The sequence below is a fragment of the Athene cunicularia genome (genome assembly GCF_003259725.1).
Source record: "Athene cunicularia isolate RWA chromosome 1 unlocalized genomic scaffold, athCun1 chr1_part2, whole genome shotgun sequence".
NCBI classification, from domain to species: Eukaryota; Metazoa; Chordata; class Aves; order Strigiformes; family Strigidae; genus Athene; species Athene cunicularia.
This window is the reverse complement of record NW_020799092.1, coordinates 38,663,228-38,685,716: the sequence shown is the minus strand read 5'-3', so window position 1 is coordinate 38,685,716 and position 22,489 is coordinate 38,663,228. Positions and strand designations below refer to the sequence as shown.

Here is a 22,489-nt window from a genome sequence, read left to right as displayed (position 1 = left end):
TAACCTCTTTTAGCCTATTTTGGAAACCCAAGCATTGCAATCACATCAAAAGACTTTCTCAACATGAAAAAATGAATTATGAGAACTGAATAAGACAGCTTTGCAAACATAAAAGGGATAATAAAACCTATCCTTTTTTGTACTTTATATACATGGACATGCAAGCCCATATCTGCTGAAATAGAAATGTTTGGAATACCCTTCCCTTCTGATCATGCTGAGCTTTGAATAAAGTTGTAACTTCTGTTTTGCCTCAGGATGTTTATTCAGCTTGATTTGCTTGTTTTCTACCCATTTATTTGTTAAGATTGAAATAATTTTATTTGTCTGTTATTAGGTAGCTTATGTATAACTGTATGAACATATGTGCATGCAATATTTACTAGATCTTCAAACAACCATTTGCATAAGAACTTACATATATCTTAATTTTTAAATATAAATGAATTTTTTATTTCTTTCAGATTACTCTCTAAAGGCCTTCTCTGTAATAACTGGATAGTATTTCATAGAAATCTTTATAAAACATTTTAAACCAAATCTTTGGTTTGGTATCAGAGAATTAATTACGTAATAAAAATAATTATTCCTATGACTAATGTCTTCTTCACCTATGTGCTGTATCATACTTCTGATTTTCTGTTAATGAAATTTCCATAAGACTTTTGTATTTCAGAAGACTTGACTAAAAACGTGAATTTTACAAGCTTCAGCTTTATTATCTGAATGTGGTCATTTGGACTTGTTAAGGAAAGAGGGACATGCACATACGAACTGCTTAACATATTCTTTTTGTTCTTCCAATAATATTTCCTGTAATTTGCAATATTGCTGATTCCGTGTGATTGATCAATGAACCCCTACAATGAAATAAAGCTCAGAGAAGACAGACAAGGATGTTGTGCTCATGAAGCTCAGAAAATAATGTTGGAAATGGCCACAGCTATAATAAAGGAAACTGAATTTATCTCAATACCAAGGAGACTAGAGGGTGGCCTTTATTGTAGAGATCTTTTCTAAAATAATCAATAGAAAGCATTATCTTCCTGAGCCAGACAGACCAGCATGGGGGAGTCTGTATATGTGGCTCAGTCCAAGAAAGAGTATAAATACTGAGCAAACAACAAAAAATACTTTCAAGAGAGCAACAAGTTTGAGCTGGCTTTGACCTATGTATTCCTTCACAGTAACTAGGAATTCCCAGTGCCATGACACTTTACATACAGAGAGAAAGGTAATGGGAATTATGTTCATGATGTGATTTCACTGTATAGTGCGATTCCTGTATTGTGCTTTCGTTATGATTTCAGAATATTGCTGTGTCACTTTTATAAATCAAATTCCCAGATAGTACCTTCAAATAAGTAAAATTGTATTAAACATGAAACTTTCCACATATGTAATATTTAAAAGAACTTGGCCAAGAGTATTGAGCTCCGATATTCTGAAAACTCAGCAGTAGAAATTCAATAGCTCTCAGATTTCTTCGCTTTGTTAGAAACTGATGATATTATGTAGGCATGTGTGGAGAATGTTAGTTTAAGTTGGGGCTCTACTAAAAGGACAGACCATGGGACCACATTGTGGATACAGAGTTTCAAAGCATCTGAATAAAACTACTGCTCCAAGGGACTGCAAAATGTTTCCACAAGTCTCGACTGCATTGGCAAACCTCTTAGGAGTAACAACATATGAATGATTCAGACTCAAAAGCTTTTTCCACAAACTGAGTTTCTGTTGAGTTGAAATAGGTTTCTATGGTAGCAGTAATGTCACAAATTACTCCCCACGGCTTAAAAGTACCAGGTGGCAAATACCTCTAGCACCTACTGCACTACTTTAAATGAAGAAAAAAAAAATCATGCTGGGATCCAGAAGATCATCAGCCATACCATCCATCAGATCTGCTAATGTGGCAAGGCTAACTACGTCAGAAAGTTAGCCCCTTGCAGTAAATCTTGCTAAATTACACCCCAATAATGACGTATATTTTGAGAATTTTTAATGCCAAAAATTATTCTGCATCTTGATACATAAATCCAGTGGATGGATTCCTCCTCAAGGATGGGGTAATTGTTTTATATAGTTGGGATTTCACTATCCTGACTTAGAAGTCTGACTTCAGATGTCTCTCTCAAAAGTCAGTCAGGCTTAGAAGTCTAAACCAGTAAATTTATTCTGAAGGTACAAGAACTAAACTACCAAAACTTGACAAAGCAAGCTGGTGATTTTATGTCATTTGAAAATATTAAGAAAACCAAATATATCATCCCATGCATATACAGCTTTGGAAATTTTTGCCACCAGAGGTACAATACTTGGAAACACTTTCTCATCAAGGTCAAATATATTGGACATTGTCTCTGGCTGATCCAAGTGAAAATAATAGAAATTTCCCTTCAGTCCTTATGCTATAACACGCTATACACACAACAAATTTATTTCATATTAATTCATTTTTATAAATTTGCACTAGAAACCCTACCCCAAGGCCTAGCATTTCATCATAATGTGTGGTATGAAAGCAGAGAAAGATATGGTTTCTCTCCAAAGGAACTTAGAATCTAAGTATAAAAAAAGAGGCAGTAAATTGCAAGGGACAAGTCAGAGACAATGTGACAACATGACAGATAATTGGCTTCAACTACATACTGCATAATCAATTTTCCTGATAAATCAACAGAAATGAGAAAAGGTAGTCATCACAGCCACCTGGGCTGATAAACAAACAGTAATCCCAGGGGAGATCTGAATTATACACTGTCATACAGTACAATCTAGAGCTTGATGGGTCTGCATTGTGTGTGTTCTCCTTCAGTGCTTTGATTGCTAACTCTTCCTTTACAGAGTCATGGGCCAGCAACATCAGCTGTGCTGCCTTTTGACACAGCTCACTTTTCAGTGGGAGCTCTCATTTTCATTTTCTTTCTCATCTTTATGTCAAAATAACATTGTGAGTGTAAACATTGGAAATACTTTCCTCATTTTCCTGATTAACAAGTAAGCTTTGAAAAGTACATTAAATTGTAAGCAAGGAAGACAATGAACAAAATAATGGCAAAAGAATGAACGATATAAAACCGATGGGAATAAAAGTAAAATACGTAAACAGTGTTAAAAATGGAAAAAACCCAAACAAAACAAAACACCAAAAAACCCAAACCCAAACCAAACAAATGAATCCCAGGATAGGAAATTCAAAAAGACAGAAGTAACCTCCAGATTTCAGTAATCTTCTACAATGGAATGACACAAATCTTAAATTAAAAGTGTGTAATATTATGTAAAAGAGTAGTGTCTAAAAACAGCAGTGAAGAATATAATATACTATGATGACCTAGGCAACAGCAGTAACACCAAAAGCTGCAGATGGAAGCTTGATACACTATTCAAGGGTAACTGCAAAACTAGGATGTGCTCTGGCCAAACCTATGCTAATTACACTTCCTCAGCCTTCAACACAGTGTAACTACTACCAAATTGCTCATTGGCTTGCTATCTCCGGCTCCTGACAACTCCCAAACCAAACCTGGGAATTGCTTGTGTAAGAGCTAGTTGTCCTGGGGATAAATTGTGCTGGGACCATTCTAATAGTTTTACAGCTCTGGATGATCACCTCCAGCCACAGGGAATCTCCATGATGTGGCAGTAGTTTAGAGTCGGGGCTGTGCTTCACCACTGCAGTGCTCCTGGAGACAGATTAAACAAAGACTAGGAGATTCTTGCATCCAAGGATAGAAAAAATATGTGATAGAACAAGAAAAAACTTCTGTGCTTCCCTTGCCTTTGGGTGCATTCCAGGATAAGCAGCAGTGTACATTTATGTCAGGTACAGAGATGTCTGCCTCCACAGCCCACAACTCCCAATTTGCATTGTGAGCTATCCACACAGCTGGCAGAGTAAAAATATGATCTGCAGGTGGCTGTTGTAGTATCTGGTTAAGATTTAAGACTCAGTATGTCCTGCAGCAGCTTCCAGTCAGTCCCTGACTCCCTGACTGTGCGAGGAACTCCTAGAAGTGATTGCCATAGCACTGCCACTTCACTCTCATTCCTGGTCCTGATCTTGGGTACATGCTTTTGTTCAGGCCAGAAAACATTCATTTATATAATCAGAATAACCTCATCTCTGCTCACCGCTGGAGAGTACATGATATCACAAACTGACAGAGATACAGTCTGTAGAAGACCTCATCCTTAGGTGCAGCTGAAGAATAGAAGCACATAGTTTGCTAGAGTTCAGATCTTCATAAAAATGTAATTTTCCATGTGACCCTGTACAAACCCTTTTTGTTCCTTAGACACACTAATAAATGAATAACCACAAAAATGTCACAACTTTTGTCATGTGAGACTAGAATATTTTAAAGGGAAACCAAGAAGTGGAGAGAATGACATGCCTCTGGCATACCTTCAGAGGATTCTGGACTCCAACTCTATATATTAGATAGATAGATAGATAGATAGATAGATAGATAGATAGATAGATAGATAGATAGATAGATAGATAGATAGATTTAAAATATATACATGCAGGTCACACATTTATATTTACCAAAAATGAACTATACCACAAAATAGTCCCTGAAAATATGTCTCCTTACTCTGTAAGGCATATTTTGTTTGCAGAAGTAACTAAATCTATTGCATTGTAAAACTGCCCTCAGGTGTGTGCTACCTGCACAGCTGGTCCTGGAGTTGGAGGCTAAGTGTGATCTTTAAACTGTACCACTGTAACAGTCCAGACTTGTCCTCAAAGGGACATAAGAACAGGAAAATTAACAGTCATGTTATGCTGTTTGTGAGCAGAAGGTCCTAAGACTAGACTGTCCTATGGAAGAGAAAGGTAAAAGAGTATCTCAGAGTACATGTTTTTCTCCTACAGTAGCTCCCAGGAAGAAATGCTCTTATGTGTGAGCAGTATGCTTGTTTCTGGTGACTGTAATTCACAGGATTGAAACTCACTATAATTTCCAGTCTTTTCCTGCCTCCTGGAGAAAAAATAGACATACCATGGACTCAGTTTAGAAATACTGAACAGATTATGTCCTCTTAGACCTATTTTTACCCTTCATCTGCTTTTACCAACTTCATTTGGATTCGGGTTCTGAGTTAAAACAGGTGTAAATGTGTGAGAAAATAAAAATGAGGAAAGACTACCAGTGTGACTGCATAGTCTCATGACAGAATTTCCAGCTATAGTCCACATAATTTATGAGAAATTATATTCTTTTAAATAGCCAGGCAGGTAATACACATATTGATTAACTGGATCTAAGTGTAAACAATACATCTTGAGAAACTGCATCTTTTCAAAGATGTTTAAACATAAAACTATCAATCAAAATTGATTCTTTCTCAAGATAAATATTGTTGCTTACCAAATATTTGAAACTCAGTTGAGTTGAACAAGTAGTCAGTTCTGTAACTATGGACTCGTTGGACTGGGTCCAGAACAGGGCTACAAAAATGATGAAAGGGATGGAACACCTTTCCTGTGAGGACAGGCTGAGAGAGTTGGAGCTTTTCAGCCTGGAGAAGAGAAGGCTCCAGGTGTTACTGATTTTATTATCAACTGAAAATAAATTGTGTTTGATTTTAATATAAGTATAGAATTAAGGGATATTTTAGTAAAAATCATTTATTTTATATTTATTGTATTTTGAATCTAGAAACCGACTGCTACTCTAAAACTCCCTGTACAGCCCTGTTACCAAGGCCAAATGGACTGGTCATAATTGTTTAGTAGGAACAGTTAGAACCTAGGTAACAAAACACGAGGTGATTTGTAAACTGATTTATAAAACATGTATAGGACTAGAAGAATGCAAGTAGTTGTCAAGGTCCAGTATTAATGGGAACTGAGGGCAGCAACAGTAACAGCTTGCAGGTACCTGCCAAGAAAACTGTGTCCTTAAGCAAAAGGTAATTCTGGCAGGGGGAGATCGCGACCACCGACTCATGGACCACCTACTCACATTACACCCCAGACCCATTTCTAGACATTTCTAACCTTTACTGTGCAGAATCGGAAGTAGGAGGAGAATATGTTAATGATTTCTTGGAAGTTGTATGTTTATGTATGAAGACTTAATGAATATGTATGAGTAAGTTCTATATAAGGTGTATGATTCTGGTGCCTGGCACGTGTTGTTGGTGACAGCACTCCCCTACACGTCCGGCCATCAATAAAGGAGTGTCTGCTTATCTGCATCAAATTGGTGTCGATAAGTTATTTTACCGCAGATTTCGGTGACACAGGGACACCTTATAGTGGCCTTCCAGTACTTAAAGGGGGCTTCTAAGAAAGATGGGGACAGACTTTTAGCAGGATCTGTTGCGATAGGACAAGGGGTAATGGTTTTAAACTAAAAGAGGGTAGTTTTAGACTAGAGATGAAGAAATTTTTTACAATGAATGTGGTGAAACACTGGAACAGGTTGGCCAGAGAGGTGGTAGATGTCCTATCCCTGGAAACATTCAAGGTGAGGTTTGATGAGGCTCTGAGCAACCTGATCTAGTTGAAGATGTCCCTGCTCATTGCAGGGGGGGTTGGACTACATGATCTTTAAAGGTCCCTTCCAACCCAAACTATCATATGAATCTATGATTGTGTTTTCATTTGCTTTAAGAGAAATATCAAAGACACTGTTTATGGAACAAATAAAAATGTATTATGAAATTTGAGGATGATATTTGAAAAACAAAACAAAACAAAACAAAACAACAACACCTAATTTAAAGGTAACAATTTCTAATAAAGCTTCAGTAATGATACTTGTCTGGAAAAAAACCATCCTTTTGAAACTAAATAGAAATATAATTCTCATTTTGCATGACTGCAGGAGGAAACAGATTTCCAGTGTAAGCTTGAGCTATTAATATTTCAGTAATTTTCTATTTTGCTTTAGCAAAATAGTAGATCAGAGACAAAGTGCCAAATTTTCATCTGATGAAAATGAGCAAAATACACTGAAGTCAATAGTAAAGGACGTAATTCACCAGAAAACATTAAAGCATTTTAAGAGGTTCTTCTATCACTTTTGAAATCCAGTAAATCTTTTTTCACAATACACACATGCTATTTTTATTTCTTTGATACTTTTACAAAGTAGAAACAGTTGCTTTTATTCTTATAATCTCGTAACCAAATATATTCTTGGCTTCCTTTCCCCTCTCCCTGGTAGTGATCATGCTGTTCAAGGGGAGGCACAGAATCAGCTCATGACAAGAAGATATTGACTTATGATAGGAAACCAGACTCCCAGCACATGCTCCACATCTAAATCTAACTGGGCATCCATGCTTCAAAGTACGCTCAACTGATTTTTTTTTTCAATTCTCTCAAAATTAATCTATCTATTCCTCAAATGCAATACTAGTTGATTCCATTAATCAAGATAAAATTAAAAATTTTTAATAGTTTTTGATCCTCACCCTGGGGGATGTGATCATAGACAAGACAGAAGTACTCATTCTTTATTTTATAACAATGAAATAAGACTATTTTTCAAAGATATTTTTAAAGTTAATATTTAAAAAAAAAATGGAGGCACTGTTCACTTTATATACAATTTATTATGATTTCCTACTATCCAGTTTTCAGAATTATGTTAATACTACTCACAGAAGAGAAATTTAGACAGTCAGATGAATCCTGAGAAGTTTTTAAAATTAAGATCTAAAAAGATTGTTTTTCCATTTCTATAAAATTTGGATTAAGTCTAATTGCAAGAGTAATAAAGTCAAGAAGTAACTCAATATGCATCAAAATCATGAAGTCATGGTAGTAAAATTTGTTCATTATTTGTCTGGGGAATAATTCACTCATGTAGAAAAAGTATATGTTTAAGAGAGTGAAAGTTTAATATGTTTAGAAGATCACAGGATGTCTTTCTAGAAGTATCTTCATAAAATTTCTTTCTGCTCACTTGTCCCTAAATGTTTCTTTTTGTTCTTTCTAATTTTTAAATATTTCTATTATTTCAAATCATCTGTCTCTTCACACTAGTCCCTTGCCCTATAATTATGCTTTACTCTATAATTATGTCTTTTACTGTGTAAAATACAAGATGGGGAATAATGAAATAAGAAGCCAGTTGATGCTAATAATCTGATATTGTTGAGTGTCTAAGATATGTAATATAAGGGATGGCCATGTCTAGAACAAACAAAAAAAATTAGTTATAACTAAGATCAGACAACAAAGATCTATGACAAGCTCTTCTAAAGTTTTTTGTGCCTGTTTTATTTATCTAGATTAAAATGCATCAACAATTTAATCAGAAAAATGAAGGAGTTGCACAATTCATTGTAACACTGCCCTGGTAATCTTTAACAGAATTACTTCACCTGAATGAAAAGTAATGGCTGCTCAGATAAAGAAAATAAATATGCTATATTTGAGATACACACTTTAGAGTTTGCATGGTATAGATTTTTTTCCTTGGCATTTCCTTTGGGAAACTGAAATAAAGTTTAATCCTTGACTTAGTATTATATTCAGTCACTATTGTATAAAACATTTATGAATTTCCAAGCCAATGACTTCTTTGAGGCACTGAGGAAATTTAAAACATAATCTTTGGTGTAAGCTTTTTCCTCTGATCCATCACCTGCAATATCAGTATGCTTTCCAATTATTTCTAACTCCGAACTGCTGTAAGCATGAAACAGGTGCTTAAGTAATACTGATCTTTAAATTAATTCCTTTTATTTCTTGGGGCATGTTTGATTCTTTTTAGTAGACAACTATTAGCAATTTAATAAACCATAACTATTGGCTGGAGAAACAATTACAACAAAATGTATTTCTCACCACTCAAAATGTAATATATTTGTATGTGTACATAATTACAGTAAAAAGGCTATATTAGTAGAGTGTAGGAGTGCTATTTAGGTGCTAGTACCAGGATTATGGTTATCTACAGAAGTGCCTTATGCACACATACCACTATTATACCATCATTCACTACTGGAACTCAGGATATCTTCTGAGGGAGCACCTCTGTTATGCTTTCACCCTCCCTCAGTCTCTAGACCTGAGACATTTTTCCTATAAAACCTGATACATTTCCATGAGAAGCTTTCTTTTTGATGATCTGCTTTCTCAGGTGGGAGAGCTGGGTCACTGAAAACGTCCTTCTCCACTCTCACTTCTCATCTGTGTAGTTCATGTCCCTCCCCAACAGCCACGAGCCCCTGCTCCCACTGGTGTCTCTGATTCTCCACCTGCTTCCAGACTCCATGCTTAACGATTCATCTTTATTTTCCCCCTTCCAGTCCTTGGCTGCTCTTTTAAAGCTAATCATTATTTTGTTCTAGCCTAGGATTCTTCCCCTTTGCATGGTAGAGCTTCCTCCTCTGCCTCTCCTTGGTTGCAGCAAAGGTGTCACAGCAGCAAGAAAGGCTCCCAGGTTCATTGAGCAAAAGTTATACACAAAAGCAAGGAAACCCCAACACGAAAAGTACATTTCAGCATCAATCAACATTAACTATTAGAAGTATTGAAGTTCTTGCTCTAATCTATTATCTATCAAATGTCTTTGTTTTAGAGCCTACAGTGATTTTGTTTCTATGAGTAGCAAAGCTCGAGACAGCTTTCTGAACATCTATGGGGGTTATGTTGCCCTCAAAACCCACATGTTATTCTCAGACTCTATGGTAATGCTGTTGTTACAGCTAGCAATCACAATACCAGCAGCTACTGCCATTGTAAATGAAAGAAGTTTCGCATATGGGATTTAGATTGAAGGGACACTGTTTTAACACACTGAAGCAACTGATTTGTTTTCTTCTGCCACACATAAAATCCCTTCTACATCTTCTGAGGAATTTAGATTCATTTACATAGATTATAGCTATATTTTTAGAAACCATTTCTAAATTATTTTAGAAATTGACTCAATTTTAAATCAAATTTGCCTGGCAGCATATTCACCTCAGCTATATCTATGTTGGGGAAAAGATACTCTTTCCAGTCACAAGGTTGGATGTGCCTGACGCATGTCCCCATGTAAATCAGAGTGGTTTATATCTGCAACCACTGTTGCCAAGGAGAGCAACACCCTGGCAGGCAGGGCAGGCGGCAACAGCAATGGGCTCTGATAGAAGCCACGAACAGCAAACAAGAACCATGGGTTGGATGCAAAGACCCATCAAACATCTGAAGTGAAATTTCAGCATAACCCTTGTTTTTGTAGACTTAACAACAGAATTGCACAATTTGCCACTCTGAAGGTTTAAGACCAGGACAGCAGTGCTGAACTGTTGAACATCAATATTAAAAGTAAGTAGCATGAACATAAATAATACTGATGCTCTGTGAACTAACTGTTTACTGTCATTTTGTGACATTGTTGAGTTTAGGTATATAATTTAATTAAAAAATAAAGATTTCCACATAGGTGTAATAAAAAGTATTTTAAAACTTTGGCTAAACATGTATTAGTTTATGATTGTTCATCCTTAATAAGTATATTTAGCTTTAAAATGTGTTAGAAGATTAAGTCAAAACCTTCATTATCATCATTCACTAAAAAAAAAAAAAAGCATGTCCATGAGTTTATGTAAGTTTAAACTTTCGTAATTATTAAAATTTTGAGCAATCACATTTTGAGACTTTGAATGATCTGTCTAGTATAATTCAAAAAAATTCAACCTACTGGACACTTATTCTATAAGTGAATTTTGTTTGTTTTAGCATATTAAAATGTTATCATGAGAAAACATCTGATTGCTTTACAAAGTGATATTCTTTGCCATCAACTATTTCAACAGTTGCTGCTGTTGTCAATTAAAATCCCAAGAAAATAAGGAATGTCAAGTTTTCATTGCTTAGTTGAATTGCAGGATTCCTTGAGATCTAAATATAAAAATAAACTGAATCTGATTTGTTTCTCACCAGTCTTGGTCCTAACTCTTCAGGACCAGGACATGAATGTTTCTATCTTAAACCCCTTCTCACTGACTTACTCAGACTAGAACCTAACTTAGTACAACTTTCCAATCTGTAGTGCAGAAAAAGTGCAGAACATGTGAGCATGTTTTCAGACACACCGGGAACGACATGGCCTGGGATTTCACCTTGTAGAAGATTGAAAAGTATTGTAAATGTTGAATAATGTTTTCACCAAATCAACTGTTTAAACTGCCAGGAGTCAGTCAACATCTTTAGCAGCTATAGAAAGTCACATGTAGCCAAAGCAAGAAAGAGCAGTTACTAGCTGCAGGGAAGTCTGTAATTTGATGCACTAAATTAGAAGTAATCAGAGTTATTTTTTTTACTTAAATTAGATCTGAAGATGTTTAGTCAGATAGTTCAATTTAACTGAAATATCAGCATATAAATACGTAGTATTTAAAACAAACAAGATTATGATATGAAACTGCTAGATATCAGAAGTAATCTAAATCCTAGTCTCAGATGAGACCATTTTATCACAGACTTTCCCTGATCATAGTAAGTGGCAATTATCCATGACTTCAATAGGTTAAAAATGTCTTTACATTGTAATGCTAACAAAATCACAGTACTTGACAGGCATTTGGAAAAGACAGGTAAACAAAAATTTCCAAGGAATTTCTGAATCCATTTAGGCTCATATTTGCCAAGAAGCACAGTAGTCATCTTTTGAGGAGAGTTTCTCCTAATGTTTCATTGACTGGGGGACAGTTTTGAGCTCTGTTGGCTTTGTGTTTGGTGGTTTCTGTAAGGACCAGTAAGAATTGACTGGGATGTAAAACTTTGTTTCAGTTCATGATGGTGTCAGAGTGAATACAGCTCCCTGTAACTGAACAGAACTGAGATTATGTTATTAAAAGGGGATGATGACTGATCATGCTAAAGGTTGCAGCAAAGAGTCAAGGTCTCTTTCCAGCCCTCTTACCTCAGCATAAAATGTGTTCACGAAACTGTCAGCAGTATCAGAGTAGGAGCGTACAGCAAAGGGATGGATGGTGTTCTTTTATTCTTGCAAAGGAATTTGCCAGTTGGCCTTTCCCAAATGAGTTATTTCTCAGTCATTAACAGCTGGTGGCTCTTCTGTATCTCTCTTTTCCAAGACAAATGCAAATTCCAGAAGACTAGTAAATGAAAAGTATCTAGGAGCATCACTGTTATTTAGAAATTTGTTTCCTATGCATTAAACCTCTGTCACAGAATGATTTCCTCACATCTATTTTCTGGTGATAGGACTAAGACTTTTTTCAGTAATAATACAGAGGCAAAATGTTACCAAACCAATGAGAATCTGCTATTCTTCCCAAAGGACATCTTTATATGCATAGATTTCCTTTAAAAGTCAGACAAAGCATGACTTTCTTTCCAAATCTAGATCTTCCATCTGTGACTTGATGGCATGTGTTTCAGAAACAGTGGAGAAAACACCACCAACAAAAAAAGACCACCACTGGGGAAGTCTAGAAGAAAAGAGAAAACGTTAGGCAAGTGCTTCTGTTCTTTTCAGCTCCTTTGTTGAAAACATGCAAGCTGGTTTGAGATGTGGCATGAGCTGAAGAGAGAGAAAGCCTCTGGTGATGAACTTTTCTTAATTTTCTCTGGCAGATGGTGGTTCACAGAGGAGTCTGAAAGCTGGACATTTTCATCTCCATTACTAGATGGACATGGGCAGTGCTCACCCGTTTGAGGCGCGCTCAGAGCACAGCTACATAAGCCTACAGGGTGCAGGTGCCCAGGCGCTGGCAGCGGGGGCTGCGATGGGAGGCTGGGGCTGCCCTGTGCCAGACACAGCCAGCTCCAGATAGCTTCAACCAAACCCCCGCAGGGCACAGCTGAGGCCCTCAGACAAGATGATGGCACCTCTGGGAAAGTGTATTTAAGAAAGGGTAAAAAAATGCCACACAGTCAAAGGAGGAAGAAAAGAAAAAGGGAGTGAGAAACCATAGTGTGAATACCAAGGTCAGAGGAGGAGGAGGAGGAGGAGGAGATGCTCCAGGTACCAGAGCAGGTATCCACAGTGCAGCCCATGGGGGAACCCGCGCCACAGCAGAGGAAAGTGTGAGGAAGGAGTGGAGAGGTGCTGTTATGGACTGACCCCAACCCCCACTCCCCATCCCCCTGCACCACTTGCGTGTGGGGGGGAATGGAGGAGTTGGAGTGAAGGGGTGAAGTTGAGCCTGGGAAAAAGTGTGGGGTTATGTGGGAGGTATTATTTTATTTTTTTGTCTTTGTTTCTCAGCATCCAAATCTATTTTAATTGGCAACAAATTAAATTAATTTTCTGCAAGTGGTCTGTTTTGATGTGGTAACCTGTATGTGATCTCCCCATCTTTATATCAATCTGTGAGCTTTCTCATCTTATTTTCTCCCCCTGTCCTGTTGAAGAAGGGGAATGAAAGAGCATATGGGTAGGTGTGTGGCTGCTGGCCAAGGTCAGCCCACAACAAGCCTCTCAGTGAGCCACAGAGAGAGGAATGCTTGGCTTAAGGGTACTGAGTATTTCACTCTAGTGGATTTGCTCAAGAAAGCTGATGAGTAACATCTAGTTTCTTTGAATCCAGGCAAGATTTTTTAATATAATACTCTTCATCATGATACTGATGCACTGATTTTAAAGTTGTTTCCTCTCCCAGGATGACACAGGTAAGCACCTATAAATTCGCATGCTGTAGCTGAAAACCGAGATAGTCATATGGTACTGTGTCCATTCCCAGTATATATACATAAAAATTAAAATTAAAAGGTTGTGGAATAATTTAGGTATCATCTGAGGATTGTTCCTCGCAAATCCCTTGCTAACACTGCTACAACGCCTAATTCCTGATTTCCATTTTGCAATTTTCAGTCTCTTGAAAGGAATCATTGCACCGGGACTGTGTCAGTCTAAATGGCATGGAAAAGTGTTGGAGTTCTTGTAAAGTTATGTTGGGACACTGACACTGTGCATGTAATAGCATTACCATGAGGAAGCAGCCACATGCTTGAGGGCAAGGACACCACACTGTTGCTAAGACATACACTTGGCAGTGGTACATCTCCCCAGTTGCGGCGCATTGCTGCTATCTTTCTACCTTAGGGTTTAACATACTTGGCACAGCTGGCCAGGTGGCAGATCTGCCAGCTAATTGCTGGTCACAAGATCTGAAGCAGAGGCAAAAAAATTGAACTGCACAGTGAGATATGCTAGCCCTGTGGCAGGGAAAAGGGAGATGAGGGCCAAAAGATTAGTGTCATCCTCAAAAAATAGGGCTGCACAGTCACTGGCAGTAAGAACAAACTGAAATCACTTTCCTGTTTGCAAGTTTATTCGTTAACGAAGTAAATCCTGAAGACTTTGAACTATGGACTTTGAGTAAAACCTTGTAAAAGAAAATATACAATTTTTTTCCTTCCATGGACAAAAATAAGACATTTATGTGCCAAAAGGGTCTGACACTTGAAAGTGTCAGGCGATTATATAAAAAGGGTTCGTAGCTTCAAGAGGTAGGTCACTATTTGGTAAATCTCTGAATCATATGAAGGTTGGAAAGGTGCTGAAGGAGTCGAGCTGAAAACTCAGCGAGCTTTCAAGCAACCTGAGAAAGGCTGGAGGTTTGTAATTGGTTTTAGGCTTCTGACTTTTTGTTCCTACGTGTAGTAGTTCTGGACTACTTTTGCACTCAACTTCAGAAATGTTTCCAGGATAGAAAAAAGTATTTCTGCTTCAGCTCACCTGAAATAAAGGCATTTGGCTTAAAATCTTATTCACATGAATAAACTTATGAAAACAAGAAGGATTTAATCTTTGATAGAAAAAAAAAAAAAAAGTTCCCTATCCAGAAAGAATAGGAAGTAGAGTTTCATTCTAATTTGGGAGAAAAAAAAATACACCAGTATTTTAAGGTATCTATATTACCTTCTATGTCTCCTACTATCTTTGTCTCCACCCACCCCCCCTTACTGTAACCCTCCCAAAACACCTTTTGAAATAGTGTAAAGAATGATTGCTGATGAATGAAGAACAGTTTTATAAGACGTTGCATAACAGCCGAATTTGATAAAATATAAGCAAAATGGTTCTCCTACAGAACTATTGTAGAAAATGTCTCTATATATGCTCTATATCTTGTCTAAAGCCATAAAATAATAATAATAAAAATGTTAAACATTTACACACATTGATCTATGTAATTAATAAAAACATCTACCCAAACAAAATGGCCTGAATCACATATGCTGAAATTTAAAACCCCCTGCATTTTCAAAGTAATTACTTTAAAACTTGTCACTAGCTCTATGAAGAATTCCTTAAGGTATGTATCCCTTCAGACAGAATGTGGCTTCTCCATGAGAGAGGAGTGGAATAGCTGATGGTGAAATAACAACACATATTGGTTTTGCACTTGGTTAAAACTAAATAATTAGTTTTCTTTGCAGTTATATGCAGTGATGTATGTTTTCATTTATTATATAGAGCAATTTTGTTTTAAAAAGCACAGACATAAGTTCTGCTATTTCGAATGAATGAATGTTTAAAAACATGCCACCATTTTCGTTCGTATTTTGCTATTTACATTTTTATTGTGGATCTTAAAGAGCTGTAAAGAAGTGTTAATACTGACATTTTGCAGAAGCTTAAGGTCATGTAACTACATCAAATAGATCTGCATACAAAGTCTCCTGTCTTTGTTCTGACCATTAGCTTGCAGTGTAATGGCATTGAGATATCAAAGTATGATAGACTTTCTGTCTAAATGAGTATCCATCAGTAATGTCCATCCAGGCATATGAGAATGCATGTATACTTTAAGAGTACATCTACAGAAATTACTTCTTATCAAGAGACAGTGTTTTCAAAGTATACAGCTATTGTAGTGGTTGTTTAAAGACTAATCTATGAAAAGAATACATATATCTATAGATGCAGCCAAGATTTGGGATATCTTGCATGAAGCACAGCAAACCTAGAAGTTTAGTGTCTCTTATTATCCCACTAAGCAATACATAAGAGAAAGGAATAAAATGCAATAGCATATTACTCTTTTATATAATATCAATTTCTTCACTCAGCTTCTGTCATGTAAACAATTTATAATAATGAGAAACAGAAAACAGAAAGCTTATGTGGGAATAAAGGTAAATGGAGGCTTTTAATGAAGACTGAGGAGGTGTAAACTTCACAGAGCAACAGCATGCAAATTAGATTTTTTTAATTTGTGGGAAACTTCCCACAAAATTGTACCTACAAAACCATCACAATATCTGAGTCTCAATTTTGAATATATTGCAGTTTTTTCTTGAGTTTCAGTTTTATTGCAAGCTTTGCAGAATATATCTATTAAGCAAAATTACATACTATACACGCTTTATATTTAAAAACTTGTTTACATATGTTACTAATAACATCAGGAGATATTATTCGGGCTTGATAAAGCCTTTTTAATATTTTAGCACATATGTCTCATGAACAATCTATCCTCTTTTCTGTACAGTTCTCAAACTCTGCTACTAGATAAGTACATCAAGCAATATATTTTGTTTGATGTACTAGATAAGTACATCAAGAAATATATGAGATTAAGAGCCAGAAAAGCCAAAACAAATGTATAGTGCCTTTTTTTGACTAAATAACTGAGTTTTATAATTAATTATGAGTATAATTAATGCCATGTAAATAAAATGTTGAACAAGTGCAATATATACTGACTGAAGATTTTATGCTTCTGAGATCCTCCTCCACAGCTATCCCTTTTAGAAAAGGCAGAAATACAAAGTTGTGCCATTCACAGTAATCACAAGAAACCAGAAGACATTTCAGAATAGCTGAATAATTGAAAAGTTTCATGTGTTCAGTTTCAGCTGTAGATTCGACAGCTTCAACCCCAACAATTAAAATTATGGTTCACATGGGTAATTGTGGGTTTGGAATTCAATAGGATAAAATAAATGATTTAATTAATTTTCTTTGTCATATGTTACAAAGTTGTTCCTTTAGCAATTTTTTTCTCATTAACATAGGAACAATCAGTTGTAATAGAAAAGTGTACTTGTGAAAAAGCCCAAGGAGCTGGGTTTTATTCAGTAACAAATAGCTACAAAAGCAGTAGGTTTTTCAGGGATGGAAGGAACCTTAAAGACCATCTAGTTCCAACCCCCCTGCCATGGGCAGGGACACCTTCCACTAGACCAGGTTGCTCACAGCCCCGTCCAACCTGGCCTTGAACACTGCCAGGGAGGGGGCAGCCACAGCTTCTCTGAGCAACCTCTTCCAGTGTCTCACCACCCTCACAATAAAGAATTTCTTCCTTATAGCAAATCTAAATCTACCCTCTTTCAGCTTAAAATCATTACACCTCATCCCGTCACTACAATCCACAACAAAAAGTCCCTCCCCATCTTTCCTGTAGGCCCCCTTTAAGTACTGGAAGGCCACTTCCCCGTAACCTTCTTTTCTCCAGGCTGAACAGCGCCAACTCTCTCAGCCTGTCCTTATAAGCGAGGTGCTCCAGCCCCCTGATCATCTTTGTGATACCTCCTCCAGACCTGCTTGAGCAGGGCCATGTCCTTCTCGTGTTGGGGGCCCCAGAGCTGGACACAGCACTCCAGGTGGGGTCTTAAAAAAGCAGAGTAGAAGTGGAGAATCACCTCCCTTGACCTTCTGGCCACACTTCTCTTGATGAAGCCCAGGATAAAGTCGGCTTTCTGGGCTGTGAGCGCACATTGCTGGCTCATAGTCGGTTTTCCATCCACTACTACTCCCAAGTCCTTCTCTGCAGGGCAGTTTCAAGGAAGAAATTTGAGGAATTCAGGTATAAAAAAATCATCATCATAAGACAAACTTTCACTGAGAATTATTTTAAAGTCTGAAACAGAATATCTCCTTGTTAAGAGTCTTCAGAGTTAGGAATTCGGTTGTTTGGACATATTTATAAAGTGAGAATCTAAAATTAGGCCTCATGATCACTTAACAATAATTTTGGTATAAGTAAAAAATAATGGCAAGAGCTTGTTTCACACCCTTTGTGACTGAACTGTGCTATTTTCCCCTGGGGAGGAAATAAACAGTAGTTTTAAGCACAGAAGTATTTATTTTTACTGCATTTACACTAAAAATGAAATCTAGAATGGGAACTTTTTTATTAAAGACCATTTAAGAATTCATTCTAGTTCATGGAGAGATTTCAGAGAGAAATATTAAAACCTAGTCTTTCAACTGAACTGCAAGATCTTTCACTATTATCTACACAGGTGTTACATATTTTTCCAAGTTTCAGATTTGAGAATGCTCTTTAATGTCTAGTCTAAACTCATTTGCCTAACCTACTGCTTAACTTAAGAGAAAAAGACCCCTCAGTGAAATCCATCCAAGCTATCTTAAGAGGGTTGATTCTTCAGATGTTATATCTTGTTTTCTTCATTGAAAGCAGCGCTGCATCATAGCGTAATTGAACACCGGGCTTTCAGGAGTCTACAGTTCAGTGAGGTAATTCTTGTCCTAAACATCATCGTAAACTGGGAAAACAGGGTTTGAATTGCTTAATTTCAGCCACCTATAAGCAAGGTATCTAAGCCAAGATGGATGTTTAGGTCCTCTTTTTAATTGAGAAAGACTGATACCTTCAGGGAGACAACAAGTAAGACTGAATCTAGGCTCCACTGTCTCTAGAGCAGAGACAACAACATTAAATTCAACATTAAACTTTAGACAGGAAAATCAGGAGATGAAGTTAGATGAGCATTTAATGAATTCTAAATTTTATCCTCTTTCTTGTGGAGGTTGATATGGTTCTTTTTGGAGGAAAAAAATAAAAACAAAAAAAAAAAAACCCCATACCTCACGGAAGCCCAAAGAGAAGGAACAAAATTAAAATGGGGGATAATTAAGAACTGTAGTTTACAATGACAGCTGTTGTGACCTCTTAAGGCAAGAATAAGGATATTCTTGTTCAATGGCAGTGAATTAGTTCCTTACTGATTTTAGTGGTAACGGATATAATCCAAACAATAAAAAGTAACCTCTGAGTTGTTGGTTTATTTCATTCTTTTAATAAAGTATCTATTTAAATTCTGTCTCAATGTACTTTTCAAAAAAAGAAAACAAACTAAAAGACCTCAAACAATATTGAAGTAATGGTACGGACTTCCGTAACTAAATCTGAAATCCTTCATTTTTCCATGCTTGTCAATTCTCTCATATTATTATCTTTCATATTGCTGTCATCCATTAAAAATTGTACTATTTGCAGACTGAAATACTAAAATTGCCTTGGAGAAGTTAAAGTCATGTTGAAAATCTGAAAGAGACTGGAGATTAATCATACATTATGTATTGATGAAGCTTTTTTCCTCTGCATAGAAGCAAGTCTGAAACTGGAATTGAACAGTACAAATCATAGCCAAGAACTGATAGCACTGATCTATTCAAGGAATGTATTCAGAAACCCATAATGATTCAGATAGTCAGATGCAGTATCTGCATGTTTAAGAATGCAGTCTAAAGAATTTCTCTATGTTCCCTTAAAAGCACAAACTTTCCAGAAAATAGATTGTTTTAAGGTGCTGATTTTTTTTTTTCTTCCCAGACAGGGAGGATGAACTAACTTCTTGCCAATATTAATTAACAGTATTTTTTCTCTTAGCTATTAGTTATTTTAACTATTGTGCTTGTACTTTGATTATTTGCTCTATCTTAAAAGAATTTAAGGTGATGGAAATGCTTATCCTGAATTCCTTCTGTCAGTTCCCCTAAAAACATGATAATCTTTACCTGAAAAATAAATTATTAAACATATATATATTTATATATAAAAAATAACTTCTATACAAAGAACACCCACAGTCGTTTCTCAGTGGTACATCCCAAATTCTCATTAATGTTTCCCCATTAATGTATAAGAGTTCAATTTTGGCCCAATGACTTTCCATTAATTAAAAAAGACAAATGACCTATTATACTACAAGTGAATAATGTGCTTCTTTTGTTAACAAAATAGATTTCTTATTCTACCTTTCATGAGCAACAGTAACTACTTTGTATTTTAACTCATGGGATATACTTAAGTAAGAACTATGAAATTACCTTCCTTCCAAATATAGTATTACACATCTTTATATGAAAATCCAATTTAGAACAAGGTTAAGTAGAATAAATAAAACCTCTCATTGGTTTCCTCATTTTGTGTATTGCTGTTCTGATTTCAACTGACAGGAGCATTGAGCTGGGTGGGAAGCAAGGTAAACACAGAAGAAACTGTGAATATATTATCATTGTCTTTATTTAGCTGCATCATCAACCATATAGAAAAAAAAATGACAGTAATTGGGTAATTTTGATAGGCTGAGACCTCACTTGTAGTACAATATTCATTGACCTTGAAATACATAGTGTGAAGTAACCTCAAGATGCATAGGCTTCTGTGGGCAACAAAATATCAAATTCACATAAGGAGGCTTCGCATTTAAATTACACGAAAATCCAAGATATTTTGAACATACATTAGGGCAGGATATGGTCCTTTGAATGTTATTCTCAATGCTCGTACCAGCAGCAACCGTCATCTGAAAAAGGGGGCAACAGAGATTCTGCTGAATGGAACAGAATGTTGTACAATGCTACAGTATATTTAAATTACACCATGCCAAGATGAATGTTATTACCATTCAAGCAAGCTGATAGAACAAAAATGTGGCTCAACCAAAATTCACATAAAAATTTTTAAAGTATTGTTACATCTTCTGGCTCATGATGTGCTGAAAACAACCAAATAGTAACTCTCTTCAGTGCTCTGCACTGTGTTCACAGAAATGAACTCTGAAGCCCTGCCAAATGGTCAGATAACTGGAGAAATAATCATAGCTCCAAGGCTAACTTTAATCTGAGGTCTACAGAAAGCAGAAGGTTTACCTCTTTGTAAGGTTTGAAGAAAATAGGATCTTCCCCAAATTAAATGGAACTTTATGAAAAGACACCAAAAGAAGTAAACCTGTTAAATTATTAGGTAGAATTTACCTATTAAACTGATAAATTTTTCATGCTGTCTCAGACTTTTCTGTTGCACCAAACAATCACAAGAGGGGAAAGATAGTAAGGAAAAAAGCCATGTGCAGTTAAAAATCTGGAAGTCCCTTCAGCTAACCGATGAATATATTTTAGCACTGAATGCTATTTTTCCTCCTTTTTCATGACTCTTACATTTATTTTTGCAGAGCCCAACATATAACATTCTTCTTTAGAAATACCCTAACTACTAGGTAATCTGACCAGATGACATTTCTTCAGATTTCCATATTTACTTCAGAGGTAATTAACAGCAGAAATTTTCAGAAAGTTCTAGAAGTATTTTTTAAACCTCTGGTTCAATCTACTCTAACTGCCATTAAACAAACAAACAAACAAACAAACACACACAATAGTTCTAGACTAAATCTCTAAACAATTTCTTTTGTTGAGAGCACATGTAACAATACATACAATATTCATGCTAATTATAGTTGAGCTTCATCATTTCTCAAAGTAAATATTCACCTAAGCTTTATTTCTGTGACTGTTTAACAACTCAATTCAGTAAACATGGTATTCAGAACTGAAAAAAGACAGTATTTTTGGATTCAAGTATTTTTGGTAGCATAATATAACATTTATAAAATGCATATAGCAGGATGTGTTTTATAATTACTATTATAATTTATGAGGAAGTTAAGTCTGACTGCATATTATTACTTGCATTGGCAGTACACAAAAATGTGTGCATTATCACTATATTTAACAACAGCCATAGGCATGCATCCATGTTCATCTGTCTACAAACCACATATTGCCAATGAATTCATATTGTGATTCAAAACAGTTTTAAAGTAGTTGAAATAGTTTTCAACTTCCAATTTTTTACAGGAGAATTATGGTACTCGTGGCAAAACTCTCGATGTACACTGGCAAGTTCTTAACTTGCTTGTGTCAGATTTCCCTTCTTTAGACTTATATCCTTAAATATTTTAAAACATTTTTATGATGTTTGTTTACTGGGTTTTTTTTGGTTTGTTTTTTTTTTTTTTTTTTAAAGGAGATGTCACTTCATACAAAGCAACTACTTTTGAAAAGAACATTTCCATGCAAAGCAACTTCATGGTCAATTCATGAATCCTGTTTAGATGGATCTTTAACACCACTGTTGCTCCAGAATTTTGTAAGGAAAACACAGCCCACATTATGTCAGCATGACATTCTTTTAAATAAACAATATCTCAGCACAAGAAAACATACACATTATAAACTTTAACCATTCATCATTTCAGTCTCAGACATCTTTATTTAATAATGGTTTAATGCTTATTAAATTCAATCTCAATGTTTATACATACCAACTAGTAAAAAAAGAGTTGAAACAAATGCACCTGGAAAATGTGTAAATAGCTTACACTTTTTTGCACATTTTAAAATTTACATATGTCTCATGTAATGTTTTCTGATAATTTTGAATTTTTGTGCAAAAAGGTAGATCTACTGTATACTTTTGACTGCTGCATCTGAGCTCTGTTAACTAATTCATCTTT

The 22,489-nt window shown here is 35.9% G+C and overlaps 1 protein-coding gene across 21 annotated transcripts in view; it reads right to left on the bottom strand.

The window, feature by feature from the left end:
• The window catches only part of PPFIA2 (PTPRF interacting protein alpha 2), a 361,705-nt gene that overhangs the window by 152,334 nt on the left and 186,882 nt on the right, over nucleotides 1-22,489 (bottom strand). For 12 of the 21 annotated variants that reach the window (XM_026841157.1, XM_026841148.1, XM_026841147.1 and 9 more), the window contains exon 3: nucleotides 20,435-20,497. The exons of the other annotated variants lie outside the window; for them this stretch is intronic. In XM_026841157.1, coding sequence (XP_026696958.1) covers nucleotides 20,435-20,497 — 63 coding nt within the window. The remainder of the gene's footprint in view (nucleotides 1-20,434; nucleotides 20,498-22,489) is intronic. 21 annotated transcript variants of the gene reach the window in all.